The sequence below is a fragment of the Amblyomma americanum genome, unplaced genomic scaffold, assembly GCF_052857255.1.
Source record: "Amblyomma americanum isolate KBUSLIRL-KWMA unplaced genomic scaffold, ASM5285725v1 scaffold_12, whole genome shotgun sequence".
NCBI classification, from domain to species: domain Eukaryota; kingdom Metazoa; phylum Arthropoda; class Arachnida; order Ixodida; family Ixodidae; genus Amblyomma; species Amblyomma americanum.
In genome coordinates, this window is record NW_027526484.1 from 1,125,043 (window position 1) to 1,146,024 (window position 20,982).

General features: G+C 45.3%; 1 protein-coding gene across 4 annotated transcripts in view; it reads right to left on the bottom strand.

The window, feature by feature from the left end:
• Positions 1–1,377: 1,377 nt before the first annotated feature.
• Positions 1,378–20,982, bottom strand: part of LOC144111863 (ankyrin repeat and BTB/POZ domain-containing protein 1-like) — a 34,687-nt gene continuing 15,082 nt past the window's right edge. For 3 of the 4 annotated variants that reach the window (XM_077644885.1, XM_077644888.1, XM_077644886.1), the window contains 7 exons: positions 18,820–18,993; positions 17,707–17,907; positions 17,170–17,231; positions 13,777–13,897; positions 6,843–7,032; positions 4,506–4,648; positions 1,378–1,941 (listed from right to left, as the gene is read on the bottom strand). In XM_077644885.1, the coding sequence (XP_077501011.1) occupies positions 1,645–1,941; positions 4,506–4,648; positions 6,843–7,032; positions 13,777–13,897; positions 17,170–17,231; positions 17,707–17,907; positions 18,820–18,993 (1,188 nt within the window). In that variant the 3' untranslated portion in view covers positions 1,378–1,644. The remainder of the gene's footprint in view (positions 1,942–4,505; positions 4,649–6,842; positions 7,033–13,776; positions 13,898–17,169; positions 17,232–17,706; positions 17,908–18,819; positions 18,994–20,982) is intronic. The other variant, XM_077644887.1, reaches the window with a different exon arrangement.

Sequence of the window (20,982 nt, forward strand, 5' to 3'; positions counted from 1 at the left end):
GTCATCTAATAAAGCGTAAGAGGACTTCGTTCAAGTAGGTTATTTTTTCTCCAGGAATCTTCCGGGGGGATGTGAGAATTTGTAACCCTCTACTGTCATATCACGAAACGCTCACACCGCGTCACTGGATCCATGTAAGGATGCCGAGCGGCTACATCAGCTACCTACGACAGGAATAAGGGGAAGTGAAGGTGCCAAGAAAAGCTAAACCTGCGATGCGTTCCGGTCGTTCTCATTTTATTTCTGGTAAATGTTGCTTCATCGCGATACGGAAACAGAAGACTCGCCTAAGAACTGCGGCCTACGAGATGCAGCATCATGTTGCAACGCTGCCGTCATGGCTACGCGCCGTCTTCCGACACAAGGGCAGCGGAAGGGCGAGGATGAGATACTAATAAGAAGCAACAATTCAGGGAGTTAATCGGAAAGTCGCTGTTATGCGAGGACCATGAACATTACAAAGGGTGCGTGATTTATATCTCTCTACATACTACATAGGTGGCAGATGGAGAACCTGACGCCTTTTTGTTATTTTGCTCCTACCTGTTCGCATCGAATTTTTTTTTTTGGGGGGGGGGAGGGGGCAGATGGAATTTGTAGAGCAAAGCTTACTTGCTTAGCCCATGAATCAGCTAAAGTTGTAATAGTTTTTTTTTTTTGGTTAAGCCACTTAGCGCTGAATTTCGCCATCGAATCTACACTGTCAAGCGTACGAGAAGGCCTAGCCGTGCGCATGCGAAGCTAGGAAATTTGATCTGGCCACCTGTCGCCTCCCCTAAACGTGGAGAGGGCATTTCCCTCTCTCTACTTATCCACCTGCCAATCATGGTAGGTGGTGGCATTGGACGGAACATAACTTGATTCAATCAAATGAAAATAAGGAAGATATTTTAAATCAAATCACTAAGTAATTAAGGTCTTGCGGCTGACTCTTCTAGAGTCCAAGGCAAAATGCAGGGCTGTATGGCCAAACTCAAACTATACAGCTTTCGATGCAAAAGCTTTCACAAAACTTTCGCTCGGTTAACCTGAGGAGCTTATAACGCTATTAACGAAAATTTTACAGTGAATGACGAGGTTTATATCCGCGTAAAGACGAGAGGATATATGCATGAAACGTCGTTTCGTACACGACTCATCTTTGAAGGTGGTTACAGCAGTTCAGCTTAGTTCAATTTATTACCTTAAAGGACCCCTTTTCTCGGGGGTAATATATACATAGAAGTAAAATCGGGAGCATATTTAAAAGCTGTTTCGCCATACAAGCAGGCAGCATGAGGATAAAAGCGTTTGTTGCAGAAGTGCATTTTTTGCTCGATGTGGCTATAAGCAAAACGACTGGGTAGCGGAACAGCCGAATGATATAGAGCTCCGCTGTTTTACACATGTCATTTATTTTTGGCACCTCCAGAGAAGGGATGAAATGTTCTGTCACCACCGACGTCAGATTTTTCGTTAGATGTGGACGCTGAAGCAAGAAACACTTCTTGAAACGTCATTCCAGTTTGCTCTACTTTTCCTGTGCTCTGCAAATGCGCTGAAAGCGCAACTAGAGCGTTATCACCCATCGCGTTCATCCCTGGTGAAGACTCTTTTCTGAGCGCTTCTCCACCGCTTGCATGAATTATGGCATCACCAGTAAAGTCAAAGGTGGCAGCTTGTTCGGCTGCAATTCCCAGGAAGAATCCCATTCGACGTGTTCTTCTCGGAGCTGGTTTGCCAAATGTCCAATTTTCTATCTCTGAACGTCACAACGGCGTCCGGAAGTTTGTCTTGCACAGAGTTGTCATTCGGCGCTTCGTCTTTCTCTCTCCCCTCAGTCTTGCGGCGTTGAGGGTCGAAAATCAGCTTGTCCAGGCGTCCTGTCGGCGCCTCACAAAAGATGAACAGAAGGTAACTCAGTAGGTAGCTCCACACAAGCATGCTGAAGAAAAACGAAACCTGCACAAAACACGAAATAAGACGCACATTTAGCTTCATTCAGTCGCTGCGATTTCTCTTCTGCCCCTAAACCAAATTTAACCAATTCCACACGTTAGAACTACTAGGTAGCGTTTCAGAGGCAGTGATATCTGACACACAGTCCTTGGCAGTTAATTTTCGGCTGCAAAAAATAGGCAGCTCTTATGACATCATAGTATATGTAAGGCTGGAGGCGTTCTTAAAAAAGAAAATAAAATAAAAAAAACAACTTATCTAATATTTTCTTCAGAGATAAACTTCTCGACTTGCTTTGAATCTGCAGAACTGGTGAAACGTTTTTTTTTCAGCGTACACAAAAGATGTCGAGACACACAACATGTGTTTATTTCAAAGGCTGCCTGTATTTTTCAAACTTTACAATGACCCGAGAACACGACCATACTTTTTCGTTCTGGGAAGTTCGGATTCCTTACCAAAAGTTTTGCACTTAGTATTGTCTCGGTGTTGTTTTAGGTTTACTGAAGAGAACAAATGCTGATTAGGATACATATATACTATACCGGACAAATGGTGCCTTGAAGATAATGTAAAAATAAATGCTGTGTGGACAAGCAGTAAATAAAGCAATGTCAAAGGGTAAGGCTGTGGCAGGCTTTTACAAGCAAATGCCTATTGTAAAAGTGCGTGATCTGTGAAGAAATTTCATTTTAAACTTTGCGTGTAAACGTACGGTGCCAATTAGCACGTGATGAAACGAGTGAAAAGCCTGACTAGCTAGGGATGCTGTTGTAATTGAGCAGACGCTCTCTTTCCAGAAGATCAGTGTTGGTAGTAGGAGTACAACGCCATGATGCGACACATGGACTATGAGGGATGCCGTAGAGGATAGTTCCGGTTTAATTCAGACCTTAATTCAGTTATTTAACGTATTCACAGCACACGGGCATTTTTGCTCTTGGCTTCCATTTAAATGCGGCCGCCGCGGACGGGATTATATCCCACGACCTTGGGATCAGCAGGTGAACGCCAAAGGTACTGAGCCACCAGGGTGGATTTTTTCAGAAGAGAATTCTTCTACTTTTGCAACCACCATGTTTCCTCAAAGAGCAGGCAGTGAATAAGATCGCTGAACTTGGCGCCTCTAGTGACGCTTAAGGCTTTGAATGTGTAGCGGCGGCCTCTGTCAGCGTGTTTTTAAAGAAATAAATACATAGAGGTATATCTTGTTATCTACTCTACAATTAAGGAATTGAAAGCTTTTTTCCAGGAGACACCTGGCCACGCGAAAGGTACAGTCAGGAATATTTTGGTGGAACGCTGATGATGCCCGACAGGTATACCGCCATTCATGCTAAACGATACGTACGATGCTAAGCAAGCACTTTCAGCCTGATGGCTTCCGCGATCGGCGCGACTCTGCAAAGAATGCAACCTGGCAACGTCGTGTTGTACCTGGAACATATGCCGTCCTCCTTGCGCATTGGGGTCGCAGGGTAGGCACAGGAGATCGAATGCTTGGTGTCTTTTTCTGCACTCGCATCACAATCACTCTGACTCTTGAGTGTCTGCTATTCAATTAATGTAAGTCCTAAATTGAGTCAAGCCGAAAGCTTCAGATTAATTATTTTTCTTTCCAGGGTTTTCGCAAGAACTCTCTTTGCTAGAGTGCTTGGTGCCCTCAGAAGATGTCATTATATTGCGGTAGCAATGAAGATATTTACCCGGTTATGACCGAAGTTTAATTTGTGCTGTTAAGAGATTCGAAGCACAAAACTTGATATTGAGAAAAAAAACTCGTTGAAATTCTTCTGGGCTCTACAGGATTTATTGGGCTCTCCTTGAGTTTCTTGTGGTTCAGTTGGCTTCATTTAGCTCCTTTTATTCAAGTGATTCAAATAAAACTCGGGTATGTGCGGTTTACAAAGTTAGAAAGGACATGACGGATAAGAAGAAAGGCCACCGAAACAGACATTCTCGAGAATGCGCAAATTCATATAAGCTCGCTAACTCATCCGCCTATGTACGAACGAAGAACGCGCCAAGGAGCAGAAAGCACTCAACGATTGAAAATAGCCGCTATGGTACACTACTAAATCTACCGCCAGACATTCCTCTATGGCAGCAACTAATGTATGCGCGATGCAACTGAAGTCGATGCTCGTTGCTTAATTATAGACAAATTTCTACCTTTCTGTTCTCTGCTATAAAACATTTTTTTTTTAAATTCACTGAGAGTAATACCCATTTTCTTGAAGCGGTAAAGGACTTATTCCTTTATGCAGCATGCTAGACACGCTCCGCGCCCGCATTACATTTCTTAGGATTCGTAGCCGTGTTGCAACTACGTTGCCTGCCAATAGGTGATTGTGCATGCGCGATGCGCATTATTATCTGCATGGTGGCACAGCAATACGGAAACGGTGAGCCGGAAGTACTAGCACGCCCTTCGCAAATGCTCTGAAATGCCTAGAGGGGATTACTTTTAGGTATAGATATGCGGTGGCCTAAGTAACGATGTCCTTGGCCAGTGTATTTAACCGCTGCACCTTCCAAAGCTTAACGTTTTTGGTCCAGACACTCACCACAGAGAAGTGCGAAAAAAATATCCTCTCCCGGGAGATGTGCAGGCACAGGTGTATGAAGGGTAGATGGATGATGTACACGCCGAAGGCCAGTCTGCTAAGAGGCGTGAAGGCGCTCCATGAGAGGAACTTGTTGAGAAAGCCTAGGGGAACAGACAACATGACTGGTGAAAAGAAGAGAACCATGGAGCACCTTATTAGCAGCAGTGAAAGTTTAGCATTGCCCAACGACATTCTGTGGTCATAAGGAACGAGAACCGTTAGAGTCGTTTGAACGATTCCATGTTTCGTTCAGGCTCTAATGTGTCGAAGGGAGGTTACAGAAGATTTAGACAGGACGCAAGGAGCGGTGCAGACATGACGAGTGTTATTAGCAACATGCGCAATTGATAGTAGCGCTCGTCTCATCTGCATGCAGCTTTCCTTACGTCCTTATCAAGGTCTCGTTTCCCTCCTTTAGACATGTCTCACAAAATGGCCCGAAGCTCTGGCATTCTAAAGGCTAAAGTAAGAGCATGTTTCATTGGGAAACTTGGTAAGCAGAAAGAAGGAGAAAAGAAGCAAGGCAAACCTGATGCTCTAGCAAAAGCCAGAGTGTTGTATGGGTGGTTTAGTGTCCCTAAGCTCCAACAGGGCTACTGGGGACGCCGTAGTGGAGGGATATGGTGCAATTTGCACCACCTAGGGTTTTTGGAGGAGCCCTCAGTGGTCAGCACATGGGCGTTTTTCGAATTTCACCCTCATTACGATGGTGCTTCTGCGGCTGGGATGAGACTCCGCGACAACGTACTGACTAGCAGGGCGCCTCATCCTCCTAGTGACGGCGGTGGGTCTTGACTATAGTCGTAATAGTGCCGGACATTCTCAGGCATTTTGCGCGGCACGTTCAAATGAGGGTTTCATGAATACAACTGCGCCTTAAGCGTTCTACACAGAGCGCTAATTCGAGGCTTAGTTGGGAAACTCTTTCGCAACGTAGCACATGTCTTACTATTCCATCAATAGTTGGGATTTTCTCGTAATTTCAATTTGGTGGTCAAGCTCTTATAGTTGACATGATGGCAGAGTAAACAAAAGCAGCAATCTTTGCTCCACAGTGATATGCGTGATGAAGACCCCGCCAAGCTTGTTGAGGCGTAGCATCACCCAAGGTGCTTTCACTGCGAATATCTAGAAGGGGTAAGGTGTACCATAGCCCCAGTGATAACGAGGTGGCTCAATTGGGATAGTTACGGCAGCCACGACTAAAGGACAGAGTCTCGTGGGCCACGGCAGAAGCTGCGTAGTGCTGGCTGGTGAGCATTGCTGGGCAAGACCCACAGCGAGGCACTAAGAACGAGCTCGTATTACGCATTACATTTAAATGGCCGCGTCGACGTATCCGTCCTGAGGGAAGTCATTTTGCTGGTATAAAACACTGCCAATCGGAGGAGATTTCGTTGTGAATAATGGAGTTTGGGACACGGCTAAAGAGCGTCGAGGTCAACATAGACGCCAGGAAAACCCGACTTGGCATGCACCCTGATCGCCTAACGGTAGAGTTGCTCTACGCCTTGAAAGAATGAATGCACAAATTTCGCTGCATTTTTTGTGCATTTCTTCAATCGTTCACGTCACAGTCATGAATATAAATACGTGTGCGCACAATAGCAATATGGTGTTTACCGCCCTCGTATCTGACCACGTTATAAATTAGGCAGTACTAGACTCGACTTTTTTTCTGCTTTTTTCGACATATCCTAAGTTTGGGGCTATCCAAAGACAAAAGTATCAGTTTCCTGCAGTCCAGGGCGTAGAAATTTGCTTCACCAGACAGTGAAAATGCCGGACTTTAAGGAAATTATGAAGCCGCTCTGCACGCGGAGCTTCGCTTGAGTGTGAAAACCGCCAAAGAAAAACATTCGCCTAATTGTTGCTATGGGCACACTCACCACACACGCACTGACATATGTCGCAGCGTAGAACGTTGCAAGCCTCTGCCTAAATTAGCCTCGCTCGCCTCAGTGACTATGTATGAGTGCGTGACTCTTTCTATGTATGTGACTTAGCATCGCTGTAAAAGAGTTTGGCCCGTATGAAAGTTCACATAACACTGACACTGACGCTGAATGGCCACTTTGTTACATTTCACGCTGAGATATTTTTACGAAAGGAAGACTTCTGGCGAAACATGGACAATGTCGTGCTCTTCCCCTTCTCTCTATATTTTCACGAGCTCCCTCGCCTGCACCGCAACTTTTTTATTCTCACTGAAGTATTGTGGCATTTCCTATCTGCAGTGTCCATAAAAGATGTTTTCACCCCTTAATTCGAGGGATGCTAAACTGTCGTAAATACCTCCTCGTCCCGTGGCACAGGAGAGGGTGATCCAGGCCAAGAAAATGGACCACAAGATCCGGTCGAAGAACGCTGCCGATAGTTTTCCAAACTCCGTGGTGGGGTCTCTGGTGCGGTACCACACCGTCTTTATGAAGATACAGCACATCCCACAGGCGACAGCAATGCACCATGCTGTGGCCTGCAGCACCTGAAGAGATATTGGTTGTGTACAAAATGCATTCCATAAATCAGTAATCTTCTCCCTCTGGATATAATACGGCAACTGCTCTATTCTTTTGAGCATTACAGACTCGTGTTGCATAACCAGGCAACGTGAATACTTCACAATAACGTCTTTCACGGTGAATAATGTCGTTTCAGTCGCTCCTGCAAAACTTGGAATACCATTACTTCATTCCTAAAAATCACGTCCTCGTGAATACATCTGATACCGATATCTTAAATTAGCCTTGTTTCCCCTTTCGGGTTTCTTCTTTTCATTTTCTTAATCATGTCTATTCAGCAGTCGCATTTATACTTATGGCAGGTGGCATACATGTTACGTAAAAACTCCACACGCATAAAGAATATTCACGGCCGTTTCCTGACATGAACGCAAAGTGGTCAGCCTGCTCGATGCTTCTGCTCACGAAAGTGACATGCACCTGCTTTATTTGATTTATTTTCTCAATAGGCCCCGCAAATGGGGATTTACATGCGCTGTTCACAAAATCTGAAGTCCGAGCGCGGAATTTTCTAAATACTTTTTCGACTACCTTTGCAGGGTAACCTTTGAATCCAATTGCAGTAAAAAATATTCAGGGCCTATGTTCAAAAATTCAAACGTGCTGCCTGTCGAAATGCATATTCAGTGCGGCGGTAATCATTAAAAAAATTTGGCATTGTACGCAACCTTTTTCTTCAAATGACCAGCTTTCAGAACATGCTGTTAATCCAGAAATGGGAGGCTTGTTTTGTATTTTTCTGCGTGACAGCATAAACCAACATTTACGTAACGTCGTATATGGGCGCGACACTCAGCGCACGAATTATCAGCTTCATACCAACACTTCCTGGAAAATTTGCAGCAGCCGAGAACCATTACCTGTGAGACGCGCCGTCCTACTGGATATCGTAAGCGGACAAGTCTTGAGCTAATAGGCGTAGCGACCCCTTGACGACTCAGACTTGTAAGCCTCTACAGCACGTTGAATGAAATTATGTGAAGGTAAACGATATTTCTCTTTTGAAGCCCCTGCTACAGATAGAGCGAAACCGTGTGTGTGCCCATGGTCTACATCAACTAATTCAAGTATCAAACTGATATTCGCGCTTTCAGCTATGCGGCGGTATAGTGACACAGAGAGGTGCGCTGCGTGCGCTGGCGCAGACAACGTTGTGGCAAAAACAGGGCTCTAGAGGAATGCGAGTTCCCGTTGACAGCAATGCAACACAAACGCGGAGCTGGAGCACAGCCCGCCAGCGCATATTGCGCAAGTTGGCACTGACGGTGAAAAAAAGAGATAAGGCGCATAACTGGCCGTAACACCTGAATCGCACTTTCATATACATGGCGGTGGTGTCCACCCTCAAACCACTGTGGTCTGGCATAGTATTTTGTGCTTCGCACTGCTTAACCGCCAGCCATTCTTATTTTATTTTTAGACAATAGCTTTTCTCGATGCACCTTCTCAATGCTCAACACCGCGTGGCCGGTCCGCTGTCTGAAATGGACCTTCAGTCTAAACAAGGTCGAAATGTGCCTAGATCGAAAAAGAAATAAATCCACCACTGGGAGACGAACCCGCCACGGTGGGAACAGATCAGCTTCAAAGAATGCTGTGCGAGACCACCAGGCGAGCACACCTCCGTGTTGAACTGCACCACACTCTACCGCTGCGCACGCACTGCAGTACGCCGCCTTCGTCAACTCCCATCTGCTCCGTCCGGCGACACTGCCAGCTCATCATCGTCTTCCACCTAGCACAAAATCCGTGCTTTCTCACTGATTCCCCAACCAACATTAGACCCACCCCCGAAATTTTACATTGCCCTATTTGGATCATAGTCGATTTCCAATCATAATTAGGCGCGCCCGACACGATGGCAACCTCCAAATTTGGCCTCGGACATTGCAAAAATGCGATCTCTCGACCTTTGGGTGTAACCGTGGTTAAACAGTGCGTAACATCTTTTAATGAGTTTTGCCTTTGTACCTAAGCTGTTGGTTTTAGCAATGGTTGTATTTTTTATTGCTTGCTTTATTGCTTTCAATCACTTTACCTCAGTTGTGTTATTGTTGCCTTGCCCCTCAACTGGAATGCCTCACGGTGTACTAGCGCTCCTACGCTGGTGAGTTGCGGCTGCTAACGAGTGTGCGGAAGGGCGTAGCCGAATTCGGCTTGAAATGAGTCGACGCGAACTTTACAATCTGTGTCGCCGAATAACTTTTCTCGCGCCATTGCTCTTAATGCTGACATGGAGGAAGGGAAGAAAGTCGAATGACTCGCAGTCGGGTACACTTCAGGTACAAGCGTCAGCCACTCAGTCACTCGTTGCGTCCTCACGTGCCGGAGAGCAGCCGTTGCCTTCGGGTCCAGACGCAGTCATTAACCAAACGCGACATGGACGATTGGTCGCTCGGTCGGCTCAAAAGCGTTCAGCTTTTCATTGTCTTCTTTGGCACACATGAACCGGGGGAGGGAGTCTAGAAAAACTGCAGCGTGCTGCACCTCAGAGCGTTTAGGGTCATTTTAGCGTCATCGATTAACGTGACGTCACTGTCGCTACGGGGCTACTGCGTCTCAAGGTCGACAGGTCAGCGACGGCTGGTTCAGAGAATCGCATCATCGGTCGCTAAGTGTAAGTTTCTTAACGACGTCGCTGTCGATCGCTCTGTAGTGCGGCAACACGTATTTGCGTGACTGCCGAGGCACATGAACCGAAACGACGCTTACACCTAGAGGGGCAGGCATCACAGCGAACCGCACAGGCAGTTAGCGGCGGCCCACGCGCTATACGGACGCAGAGGCTACGTGATGCGGGCAGAATTCCTCGGCCAGAAGGCCGCGCATCACGTGCGTCATGGCACCGCCACGTAGACCGGAGGAGCGAAGGAGTTGCCCAATCCAGGCGGCCGTGATTGCCGCAATCAAGGAAGCCTGGATGAATGCCGACATGTGAGAGCACGCATACGCGCGTCCCGCACTACATTTCCTCAAGGCCCGTCTAGGCAGCGCTCCTATGCTGTTTGGGCTAGAGCTACTGTATAAGTACCTAGAGGTGCGCGTAGGTCTACCGAGTTGCCGCAGAAAGCTTACAAATTATGAGGGAAAGCCGCAACTCTTAGATGCAGGAGGCTGAATTGGTGCAAATGGTTAGCGCGAGTGCAGGCTCAATCCGGTTGTTTCTGGCTGCCAAACTTCTTTTATTTCAGGTAGATTGTTGTTGCATTCAATGTCACAGCTTGCTAGTGATGCGTCGGCTGCATCAACGCCTTCCTCAATAAGCTACAAGCAAAACTGGAGGGGACACTTAAGCCCCGCCTAGAGGGTATGACGCGATAGCGTAATGGGTTAATTCCCATATACGCAGAAGGTCATCCTCTTCTTTACATTCATAGATCCCTGGGAGTCCTCATACCCCTCCTGACGCAGTGGTGCAGCATTTAAGGGATGCGCCACAGCCCTACAATGGCAGGTGCTACCAGCGGTGGGCCTTGTGCGGATCAGGTCGACCTTCCCGAGCGACCAATCATTAATTAAACTGCCCCTTGCCACTGTGGGTAGTTTGCTTACTATCCGGTGAGCAGGTTTTGATGACATTGCAACGTCACGTGACCTAGGTGGCCTACCTGCCTCCTAGGTTGCTCTCTGGGGAGCACCTGCCAGAGCCATGCCCGTGATTTTTCCCTCACAACACCGACGCCGACCACGCCGACACTGGGTTTTCTGGAGTGCAGTGACTTCAAGGCTATCCCGTTAATAAACATTTCACAGCAACCGCTGCTACTGGGTGTGCGGCAACGAGATGCCATGGATTCACGCTTTATCAAGAGTACACAACGTATGAACGGGCCCATGCACACTGGCAAGTCATTTTACTCTAGCGATGGAATTTTTTTTACCGTCTCAATTCAGACACCCTTGCACGTTAAATAGGAGAAAGCTGTAGGGCAGGTAAAGTAAACTGATTTTGTAAAGCGTTGAATTTCAGATGTTTTGAACACTAAAAGAAAAACGCCATGCATGGGGACATTTTCCCATCCAGAAATTCTGGACAAACGCATTTTTTCAAAGAGAAGTTGCTTATGAGCGGAGTTTTTCCTCATATCTTAAGACTGCACCTTAACAATCAATATATCCGCAGATACTTCTTCGGGACCCCTATATATACTTTTCCACTATTTATGGTCAAAAAGACACCCCACTCGTTTTTCATTCAATAATTATAACTACTTTTCCTCGTTTTTTAACGTTCCAGTCTTCACGTTCTCTCTGTTCGGTGGTCTCTGAAGCTACTTGTACATGCCTCTCGACTGCAAGTTCCTCTGGCGACTTCATCAATCGCCCCTTCTCACCCAATCGTCTTCTCGTTCCTCGCTCTTCAGCTGTTTCCGTATCTAGTTTATCTAGGTTATACTGCCTTCGCCGCTCTGCTTTGGCATCTCTCCTAGAGCTCTATATCCATTGGATCGGTTGAATCAGGTTGCGCTCTCTTCTTTTGCGCTGCTGTTCAGCTCACCGTGGACGTCGTTCGGTTTTGTAATCTGTCGAATGACAGGCTTTGTCCATGACGTACAGTTTGCTACGCTACACATTCCTCTGGCGACTTGATCTTTCACCTGCCTCTTCTTTCTGGCATCCGCATGTGCACAAAACCGCGCTTCTCGCTCTTCATCTTCGCACCCTTTCTCCACTCAGTTGCAGCAAGCGCTACGTCCTCCTCCCATTGGCTGCAGCTTGCGCGAAGCTATATAAAGCTTACACGAGCTTACCCGGGTTACTCCGTGGCTTCACTCTCAGACAGGATGGCTTTTTTGCGAGCAATGCATCTTGTGCTAGTGCACAAAACATGCCTCAAACTGCAAATATTTTTTTTTATCAGAAAGAATAAATGCAGCTCTATGAACAGCAATGACAGGACCACTGTAGTTACGAAGTTGTGTTCACCGTGACCGTGCAGGCGGGCGGTCCAGCCGTGATGTTACAGACGCCCTGTACGGGCTTCACGATCGACTCAAAGTGTTCATGTGGTTGTCACAGAGATTGAATAATATTGACAAATAGGAGACCATCTTTCGGTTAGCGTGCATTGGGCTGCAACACAAGACACATCTATAGATGCACACATGTAGCGCCCCAACGGAAGCGGAGGTGAAATCGCATGGGCCTATTCGGCGGGACATCGCAAACTGGCAAATCTACCTCACTCCCTGACCAATTTCAGTGGTGGAATATGCACTGAGAGATTTGTGGGTACTGCTGGGATATAGTGGGTTTACTACGACGTCAGCTTCAACTGACAATCGCGTGAATTTTTCATACTTACAACTGTAAACAACACGAATAACGTTTACGCGCCATCACTCAGAAATCGTCTTTATTTCAGCGGCCTCACCTACACTGTGGCCGAGAGTGTACTAAGCAGTTCTGTCGACATCAGCAAAACGTGTAAAGCCACTTACTTTCCGTTTCTTTCTAAGATTTTAAGTGCCGTCCGGCTGAAGACCCTTGAACAGGTCATGTGCTATTATTGTTAGTCGACATTAACGATTACGCAAGTAATCTATTTTCTACTCTTCGTGTGTTCGCTGACAACGGCGCCATGTACCATTGACTTAAAACAGGGACTCCCACCATCTGGAATATGACTTAAAACTTAGAGAAAATTGGCGCGCTAACTGGCTAATGCACTTAAACGTTAATAAAACAACTCTAATCTTATTTCCTCATCGTCAGTCACGTCCTACACCAAACTACAGTATATGTGGCGCCGCAGTATCACACCATCTACTAAAATATCTAAGAATCAGCCTAACACACCATCTCTCTTGTCGCACCACCGACAAGAACGTAACCAAAACAACTAACTGCGTCTTTGATTATGTAAAAAAAACCTCCGACTTGCACCACCTTCTGTTAAACTGTCCGCCTATTTAACTCTAGTCCTTCCTAAACTGGAATATCCATGCTCTATTAAGAACCCCCGACAAACAACCCTTGCCAAACCGCTTGAGTCCGTAAAAATCCGTGTGGTTGAATTACTATATTCTTAATATTCATATCATACAAGCGTTACTGCATTGAACATACCCCCCCCCCCACTTCCGCCTCAAGTCTGGAATCCCCTGAGAAAATAACCAGAATTTGCCTTTTCTCCAAGTTCTATTATTCCTCACTGAGTCAATCTGTTATCCCTGCACACTGCCTTTCACTTCGCATGGGCAATCCGAGAGTCGTTCATCCACCTCGAGCATCCACTTCTGCACAACTGAAATCATTATTCATCCTTACTGCAAGAAAATGGAACAGCGTGTCCGCGGAAGCCGTTAGCCATGCTGCCCGTGAGCGCTTCAAGTTATTCATCATAGAAATAATGAAATTACGTATTAGTCCGCTCCTCATGTAATGGCCTGAGCGGGTGCTTTGAAGTACTAACAAACAAACAAAATACACGACTCTATATCAAAATATTGTTCACTTATCTCTCCTTTCAACTATAACGGCCGGGGCAAGGTGACGTCCTGAACTGCCGGTGCCATACACATAAGGTGACAGCGTGTGCGTCGCACGTTTTTTTTTTTTGCATAGTACATGCACTCAGTTAATGTAGCCTGAATCTTGTTATATCCCCACTATTTTATGAGTAAAGTCTGAAGACAGAGACCTCATCCGGGAAATGATCACGGATCGCAGCCCACTGCTCCAGCTAAGCTTTCTCATTATTTCACCTTAGGCATCTTGCTCCTCTTGAAACTGGCAACGGCGAAGAATGTTATACACCCCGTGAAGTAGCACACAGCGTGGTAGAATGGATAGAAGTAGTAGTAGAAATGAGTCTTCAGAAAAGATCTGCAAGAAAGAAGAATATTAAAGCATCCGACATCTGCACCAACGAGCGCAGCTGCACACTTTAGAAAGTCCGCTCTATTGATTACTCATCTTGCACAAAGACCTTTGCATCATTTTCGCAACAACACTGCAACATTCACAAAAAAGAAACCCTGTTGACTGCATGATATCTACTCTGGTTGAAAAGAAATATTGAGTGACAAATGCGCAATCGTCGCCTAGGTATGTACGTACATATTGAACACAAGAACAGTTGTATACTTCCTGTTCGTTTCTTCGTATAACATGGTTGCGCTAAAGGATGATTACGAACTAAATAGCTCATTACAGAAAGACACTCAACGGAGGATAATGTTTGCAGCTAATAAACTGAACCGGTAACACATAGATTTATTTTCAATCTGTTCTACTAAATCGCCACCATTTGCAGCGCCGACAGGCAGATCTTGGAGAAAAGGGCGAGCGGCGGTGTTTTTTCCAACAACAAAGAGCGGGGAAAAATATAGTGTAAATCGACTTGATGGCACCCGCAATACTGGGGCGCCAGCAAGGCTAAAGTTTCCATGTAACGCATACTGCTTGACTAATATATTCGCCGAAATCAACTCATCCCTGCATTGGAAGCACTCCACGAATATGCCAGACATCGAGCTCTCCATGATAGAAAATGGGCATGGCAATTTTTGTGGGCTTATTCACGTTGGTGGTAATCAGCCTTTGTTATGTTTTTTTTTCAGCGAGAAACGTAAGCATTTTATTCCATGGTAAGAAATAGCAGATGTATAAAGAAAAAGTTTTCGCAAAAGTGTTGAATCTAGCTTTAATAGACCGTTATTCTTTGTGCCTGCGTGGATGACCTTCTCTTAGAGGACACAGGAAAACGCTAGTGATTTATTGCTCTTAACCAAAAATACTTCTCTGCCTCTTTCTGGGTATGTTAACGTTAGTAGGACAACAAAAAACATTAATGGCGGAGAATATTTAATTTTAAAATGAACTCGTGGCATGCAGACCGCGGACTGCTTGCTGTTGCTTTGAAGTGAATGGCGGTGTAGCATAGCCCCTGAGCTCCGCGTAATGAAAACGGTGTTGACGTATGCAGTTTACTTCAGAAATCCGCCGGTGGTGGCCACACGTGTATTTCTTCTTGTTTTTTTTCTGAGGTCTGTTTGCGGTGAGAGTGGTCTCTTTATCGCTGTAATGCCGTAATCTGCCGATAGGAGGCTACCTTCGATAATCTCTCAGTGCCCCCAAGTTAACAGCCACGTTGTCAAGAAGTCCGAAGCGATGTCATATGCGAAGATGCATAAAAGCTTGCATTTGGGTGGTTAGTGTGCGTGTTTTCTTTCACGGCATGCCCCGTCTAAGCGAAGAACCATAATGTTATACGCTCAAAAAACTAGCTTTCCATGAGTCGGTGGCAAAAAGGAGAGCGACCTGAATAGGAATCCATACCCGAAAATCCGTCCACATATCTTTAGTAACCCACGGCTGCGTTGCCGAACACGACCCGAGTTAAACCAGAGGTCGGCGCCATACGCCCACCGCGCTTAAAATAGTTTCCTTTCTGGCCTCCTATCGAGTGTGACAGTGCGTAGATTTATCTTCGGCTAAGCTCGTTGTACCCGTATGCGCTGCAAAACAAAGAAAAACGGGTATACGCGTAGGCGCTGACGCAAGTAGAATGCATCTTGTGGACTTCACGAGTTTTAATCGAATGGTGGCAAAATTTTTAAACGCAACTTCCTCAGAAATAAGTATTTTTTTTTTTTGGTTGCTGGAGAATCAACTGCATAGCCAGAGAATCAATTTTTACTCAGAACAATTAATGGAGTCGTCCTCAGTGTCCCTTTAAAATTTCGGGACACAGAGCAGTGACATAGAAGCATTTGCTTCAGCCATTGCTCGTTGACTATGCTTGAATTATGCAGTGGCGTGCACTCATTTATTTGTATATTATTAAGAACTCTTTTCAAACTCTTTTGTCCCATATTTGGCCAGAGATGCTGCAGTTTACCACGTCACTTTTGTTCTGCCAATGCAGTCAAGCAACATGGTTACTGGCAGATACCATTGAGGACCACTTGGGATCTGTATTTTTGATTCCCTGATCAATTTATGTGGCTAGCCATTCTGCACGAGCATTTCTGAAATACTGCTATCCATTCAGTATGCCTACAGATATGTTTGTGTCACCTTTCACACCAAAATCAGAACTTTGAGCTTTCAATCCAACACACTGCATGTCATTTTACCAGACAAAACATCACCGCATAAAATGCAACATCAGCAACTACTTCCATCGACATCACCGTGTTGTTGCATCATGGCATTGTAAAGGACATTCCACCCAACAAAAAGTGATTCACCAAAAAGCAATCCTTTTAGAATGCGGACCCAGGGGGATTGTCATGGCCAAGATCCACAGGCTGCCCTCTGCTTGTAAGACACAGCGTATCACATCCTTTGCTCATGCTAAGCCTTTGCAAGGCAATAAATATGTATCCTTGGTGCACACACACCACTGTTCATGAACCGCTCACTGCATACAGCAAAGATATGTTGCACAACACAGCTGCAAGACTGTACAGTTCCTCAATGTTTGGCAGCCAGTTCCGCAGTTTCCTGTTGTCCCTAAAGGGTAACTGATCACTTTAAGACACTGGTGAATTTTAAGGGCTTGAAAAATTTTCGAATGCATTATGGCGCCCGTCCCTGGGTTTCGCGTTGCCATCATCAGCGTTGGTTGTGCGGTCAACCTGGGTCGCATAAGCCTACGGGTGGCTCTGTTTGGAACCGCTGCCTGCCAGTGCAGGGGTGCATCACATGACCACTATTGCTGAATTTCATGTTACACAGTCGTAACCGTCTTGTGAGTTCATGCATGCAAAATTTTTGCATCAGCTTTCCATGTAAGGCGCAAAATTTTTATATGATGAAGTGCGTAGCCAATAACAAAGCCAGATTCATTCTATCAAAGTTTAAACAAACTAAATGCCTGTCTGTGCAATGCATAGAAATTTCACAGCTGTGGACACATTCTCTGCTGCAGTAAGCTATAATGTGCAGCAGCACTCATTCTCGGGTGCTGTGGACGGCACAGATACCATTCCACTATTGCACTACTTTAGGCATCTAATCCGAGTGTAGTTAGGAGGTCATCGATGAGCTTCAACTTCACATTGGCATCTAGAATCTCTGCTGTGCTTCGTGCATTGGCACTGATATAGTAGCGGATGTCGTCTATTACGGTGATGGAATCGGTCTCTTGCCTGAGTTTCACCTCTTTCGCATCCTCTCGGATCGCCTCATGGAATTCTGGAAGTTCAATGACCTGAAATGGAAAAAAATATTGGTCTGTCTCAATGCCGAAGGCAAGTGCAAAATATAATCAAATGCACTTCTCTGGACAGGTTCGTGCTTTAAGCCATTTGACATTACATAAAGAAGCTTTTCTGAGGGAATACAGTAGTTATTTATTGGTAACATGCGAAGGGATGTCTTGCAACTACATCCTGTGTTACAGCGTACTACTACATGTAGTAAGTACATGTGTACTTCTTTATGATACAGCTTTTAACATCTCCAGTTTTCACTTTTACAACATGGGCCGCTGGTTCCACCATGTCTATTAACTACTGTCTAGTGCTGCTTCAGAGACAAAGTGTCTTTGAATTTTAAATTTACTGCTTGAAGCCTGCGGACTACTGCCTTTTAAGTGTTTCCAGTAACAAAAGAGTTTGCAGTGTTGAAGCCATAAAGAAACAAGCAGCACCAGTTGGAAGGAGCATTTATGTTTCCTTATTCACCTCGGCCAAGTGCTTTGCCATGAACTCTATGCACTGGTTCTCCAACCGTGGCAGGCGGAACAGCCGCGATGCCCGCAATGTTCCGCAGATGCTCTCAACATCAAGCAAGCGTGCTATCTGCGCCCCGCACTGCCGCTTCAAGTCTGGCAGCAGGTACACATCAGCAGCACACAGGACGTCCCAGACATTGGTTGCATTCACCTGCCAAGATAAAATTACAATAACATGCACTTGGTGAAAGATTTGGGAAAACCATTAGTAACTGTCTTGACGAGGTCTGCACCATTTCCACAAGACAACATGCAGGTGCAACCTGGACACAACTGTACACACACCCAGGGACAAAATTCAGAAGCACAGGCACGGTGAGAAGTGAATATCATTGATCCCAAGGTACACAGCTCAAAACTAATACTATGCAGAACCTTAACTAGTATGTGTAAACAGTACAGAGTGCCAATGAGTTTGAGGCAGTGCAAAAATTTGATCATTTTTGTTTTTTGCAGTGCTTGCAAAGCAAATACCTTTGTCCCCGAATTCATGCAATGTTCCTTCTCCATAAGCAAGGTGTCCCAATTGTTTCCAGGGATATACGCAAACACAAGGCTTTGTGCTAATGTCTTTGACAGTGTGTCAAGAGATGCAGCTAATGCTAACCATCGGGGTTTATCTGTGCTTAATTATGTAATTAATAAAACAAGTCAGCCAACTTTACTTTATTGATTTAGTAGCCAAGGTCCCAATCAAAATATTGCCACAAACTTTGAGAAAAATCTAAAAGATGAGTTTCCAAAAAGCCAGATTTCACAATTTTTGCACGCCCTCTCCAAAAAAAGAGCAGCTCGCATAGATGAAGGCACACCACAACTGTAGTGGTCTCAAAAATGTGTAAACCAAACACTGGCTAATGACAATGCTTACTGTGAAATTATCTTTTCTTTGTCGCACCTTCAAAATATTTGGGCTTGTGGGGCTGAGCTGAGGGGGTGCCACAAATTGTGAGGGAATCCAATAATAATAAAAAAAAGCTCACCGAAAAGACAAGTCAATTGTGGACTGAAGCCAATTCAAACCCAAAATATAAAATATCCCGGCTGCACACAAAGCGCTTACCCTGTCATCTGAGTTACTGTAAACATGTCGCAGCACGCAGCCAAAGATGTTAGGCGTGACTTGCTGCAATTCGATGACTGGCAGCTGCTGCTGGTCACTGCCTAGCCGACTGGCCTCTGTGAAGTGGTCCTCAATGAGGGCACGGAAGTACTCACTCCGGTTGCACAAAAACACCTGAAATTACACCAGGGTTGTACTCTAATGGGACGGCACTTCTGTCTTTGTGCGATACAGTAGCAGGTGTGCCATTTTTGGTGCAGAAAAACTGAACTTTTTCCGGCAGAAACCCCAAAAGCAATCTATATTTCTCGTAGTTGTGAGAGTTAGGCTCAGAGAAATGCCAGGCTTTCCAGGTTTGTAACGTTATAGCGGCGGCACTTGGCTAAGTGCAAAAAGTCTAGCTTTGCTGAGCTTGTTGCCAGTTAGCAGAGCAGGCTCAATGAGCTATGTTTGCATTTATTTCTCAGCATCTACCAGCAAGATTGGCACACAGGATGTAAAAACATGCCATCACCTGTCCAGCTGATTGCAAGGTATGATAGTGAATCTCGGAATTTCCAAATGCTTTCAGAATTGACTGACCATTAAAAAAATTTGTTGCACGTCCCGAATCAGTACAAAGAAATTGAATTACAATTTTTCAGACAGTGAGGCAAGACACAGCAAGATGCTCTGAGACTCCCTGCAAAAAGTGTGACAAGTGAAGGTATGGCATGCCCTTGTTTTACGCATCGCATTCCTGACACAAATGTCGAAGAATGGAGCTGCACATTCAGTGCACTAGGCCTGCCTTACTGAAGGGCCGCAAGCGGGGGGAGCCCAGCACCCTTTAGCACTACGTTGGATGTACCTCAAGTATTCAACCATCTTATGTCATGTTTTCAATTCTGTGTCCGCAACGTTTTCTATCTCACATCAATATCACTACTGTGCTAGAAGCCATGCTACAGGAGTGCGCTTGCTATAAGATACAGTTACTCTCAATATTAAGCCAATCATATCCCCTTCAGGAACCAATTTAATCTGCTGAAAGGAAAATTCTTCTTTTGCATAAATAATGATCAGTATACTAAGCAGAAGTGATGTGCAAAAAATGCAAAAATTCATATTTAAGCATATTTTATACGTGTCCACATTTGTGGACACGCTGCCTTAAACCTGATACATGATCGTAAAAACTGCTACATTTACTTGCCTTCTTTAACTGGTCGTTAGACACGAATAAATGTTTAGATGTGAGAATATGCGCTTCAGGGTATTATTCTGTTGGTCGTGAATTATAGAACAGATAAAAACAGCCATTCTGTGACGACAGGCAGAGGAAAATTCGGCACTTCATGCACCGAACGTGGCTTTAGATGTGCAGCCTTCATGTCGGCACCGCTGTGTAATTAACGTGTTCAGAAGGTGGGGCCAATGGTTGCTTCCATCATAAGTAATGCTTCAAGTCCACATGCATCAAAGGGGTCTCGAGTGATCCGAGCACAGGTGGAAAGGGAGAAAGAGATAGCATCTTGCGGCCTGTTTTCCACATGGTTTTTGCAAAAATGAAAAATCATTTTTAAAGGTCATTGTTTGCTCAATTTATGTCAGAGACCTGAAACAAACTGTCCCCTCGCTCTACCAATGTGCTGATTGTTGTTTTGTAGCCTTGGAGCTGAGCGGCCAGCTCTGAACTAATCATGGTGTGAGGGCACGGGTTCTCCTTTTTCATCCCTTCTTGTGTAGTGCTGCCACTTTGTATTTTTCGCCGTGTCAAGTTTCATACAAAATGAAACGATTCTTGCTAAAGACTGCAGTGAAAATTTCAAAGCGATACTGAAAAAATGTTCTGGCCGTCACTGAAAATTGTTGCTTCCTTCAGATTCATGTGTTCTACTATCAAGCACAGGTGGCCTCGGACCCCTTTTTGAATACTAGCAAGGGGCCTAAGGCCCTCCTAGACCTCCGTGACTATAAGCATTGGTCATAGCGCGCTGTGTTTGTTGGCAGTGGCTCAGTTAACTGGCGGTTATTTGCGACGACCTGCGGATGTTCATTGCTCGGTCGGCAGCACTTTGGAGGCGCTTCTCCATAGGCTATTTTCATGAAAAACGCTTCTGCGCTGGAGTCATACAACGTTCTCTTTGTAAAAGCATGGTTTTCAATGGCCGTAAACAGTAA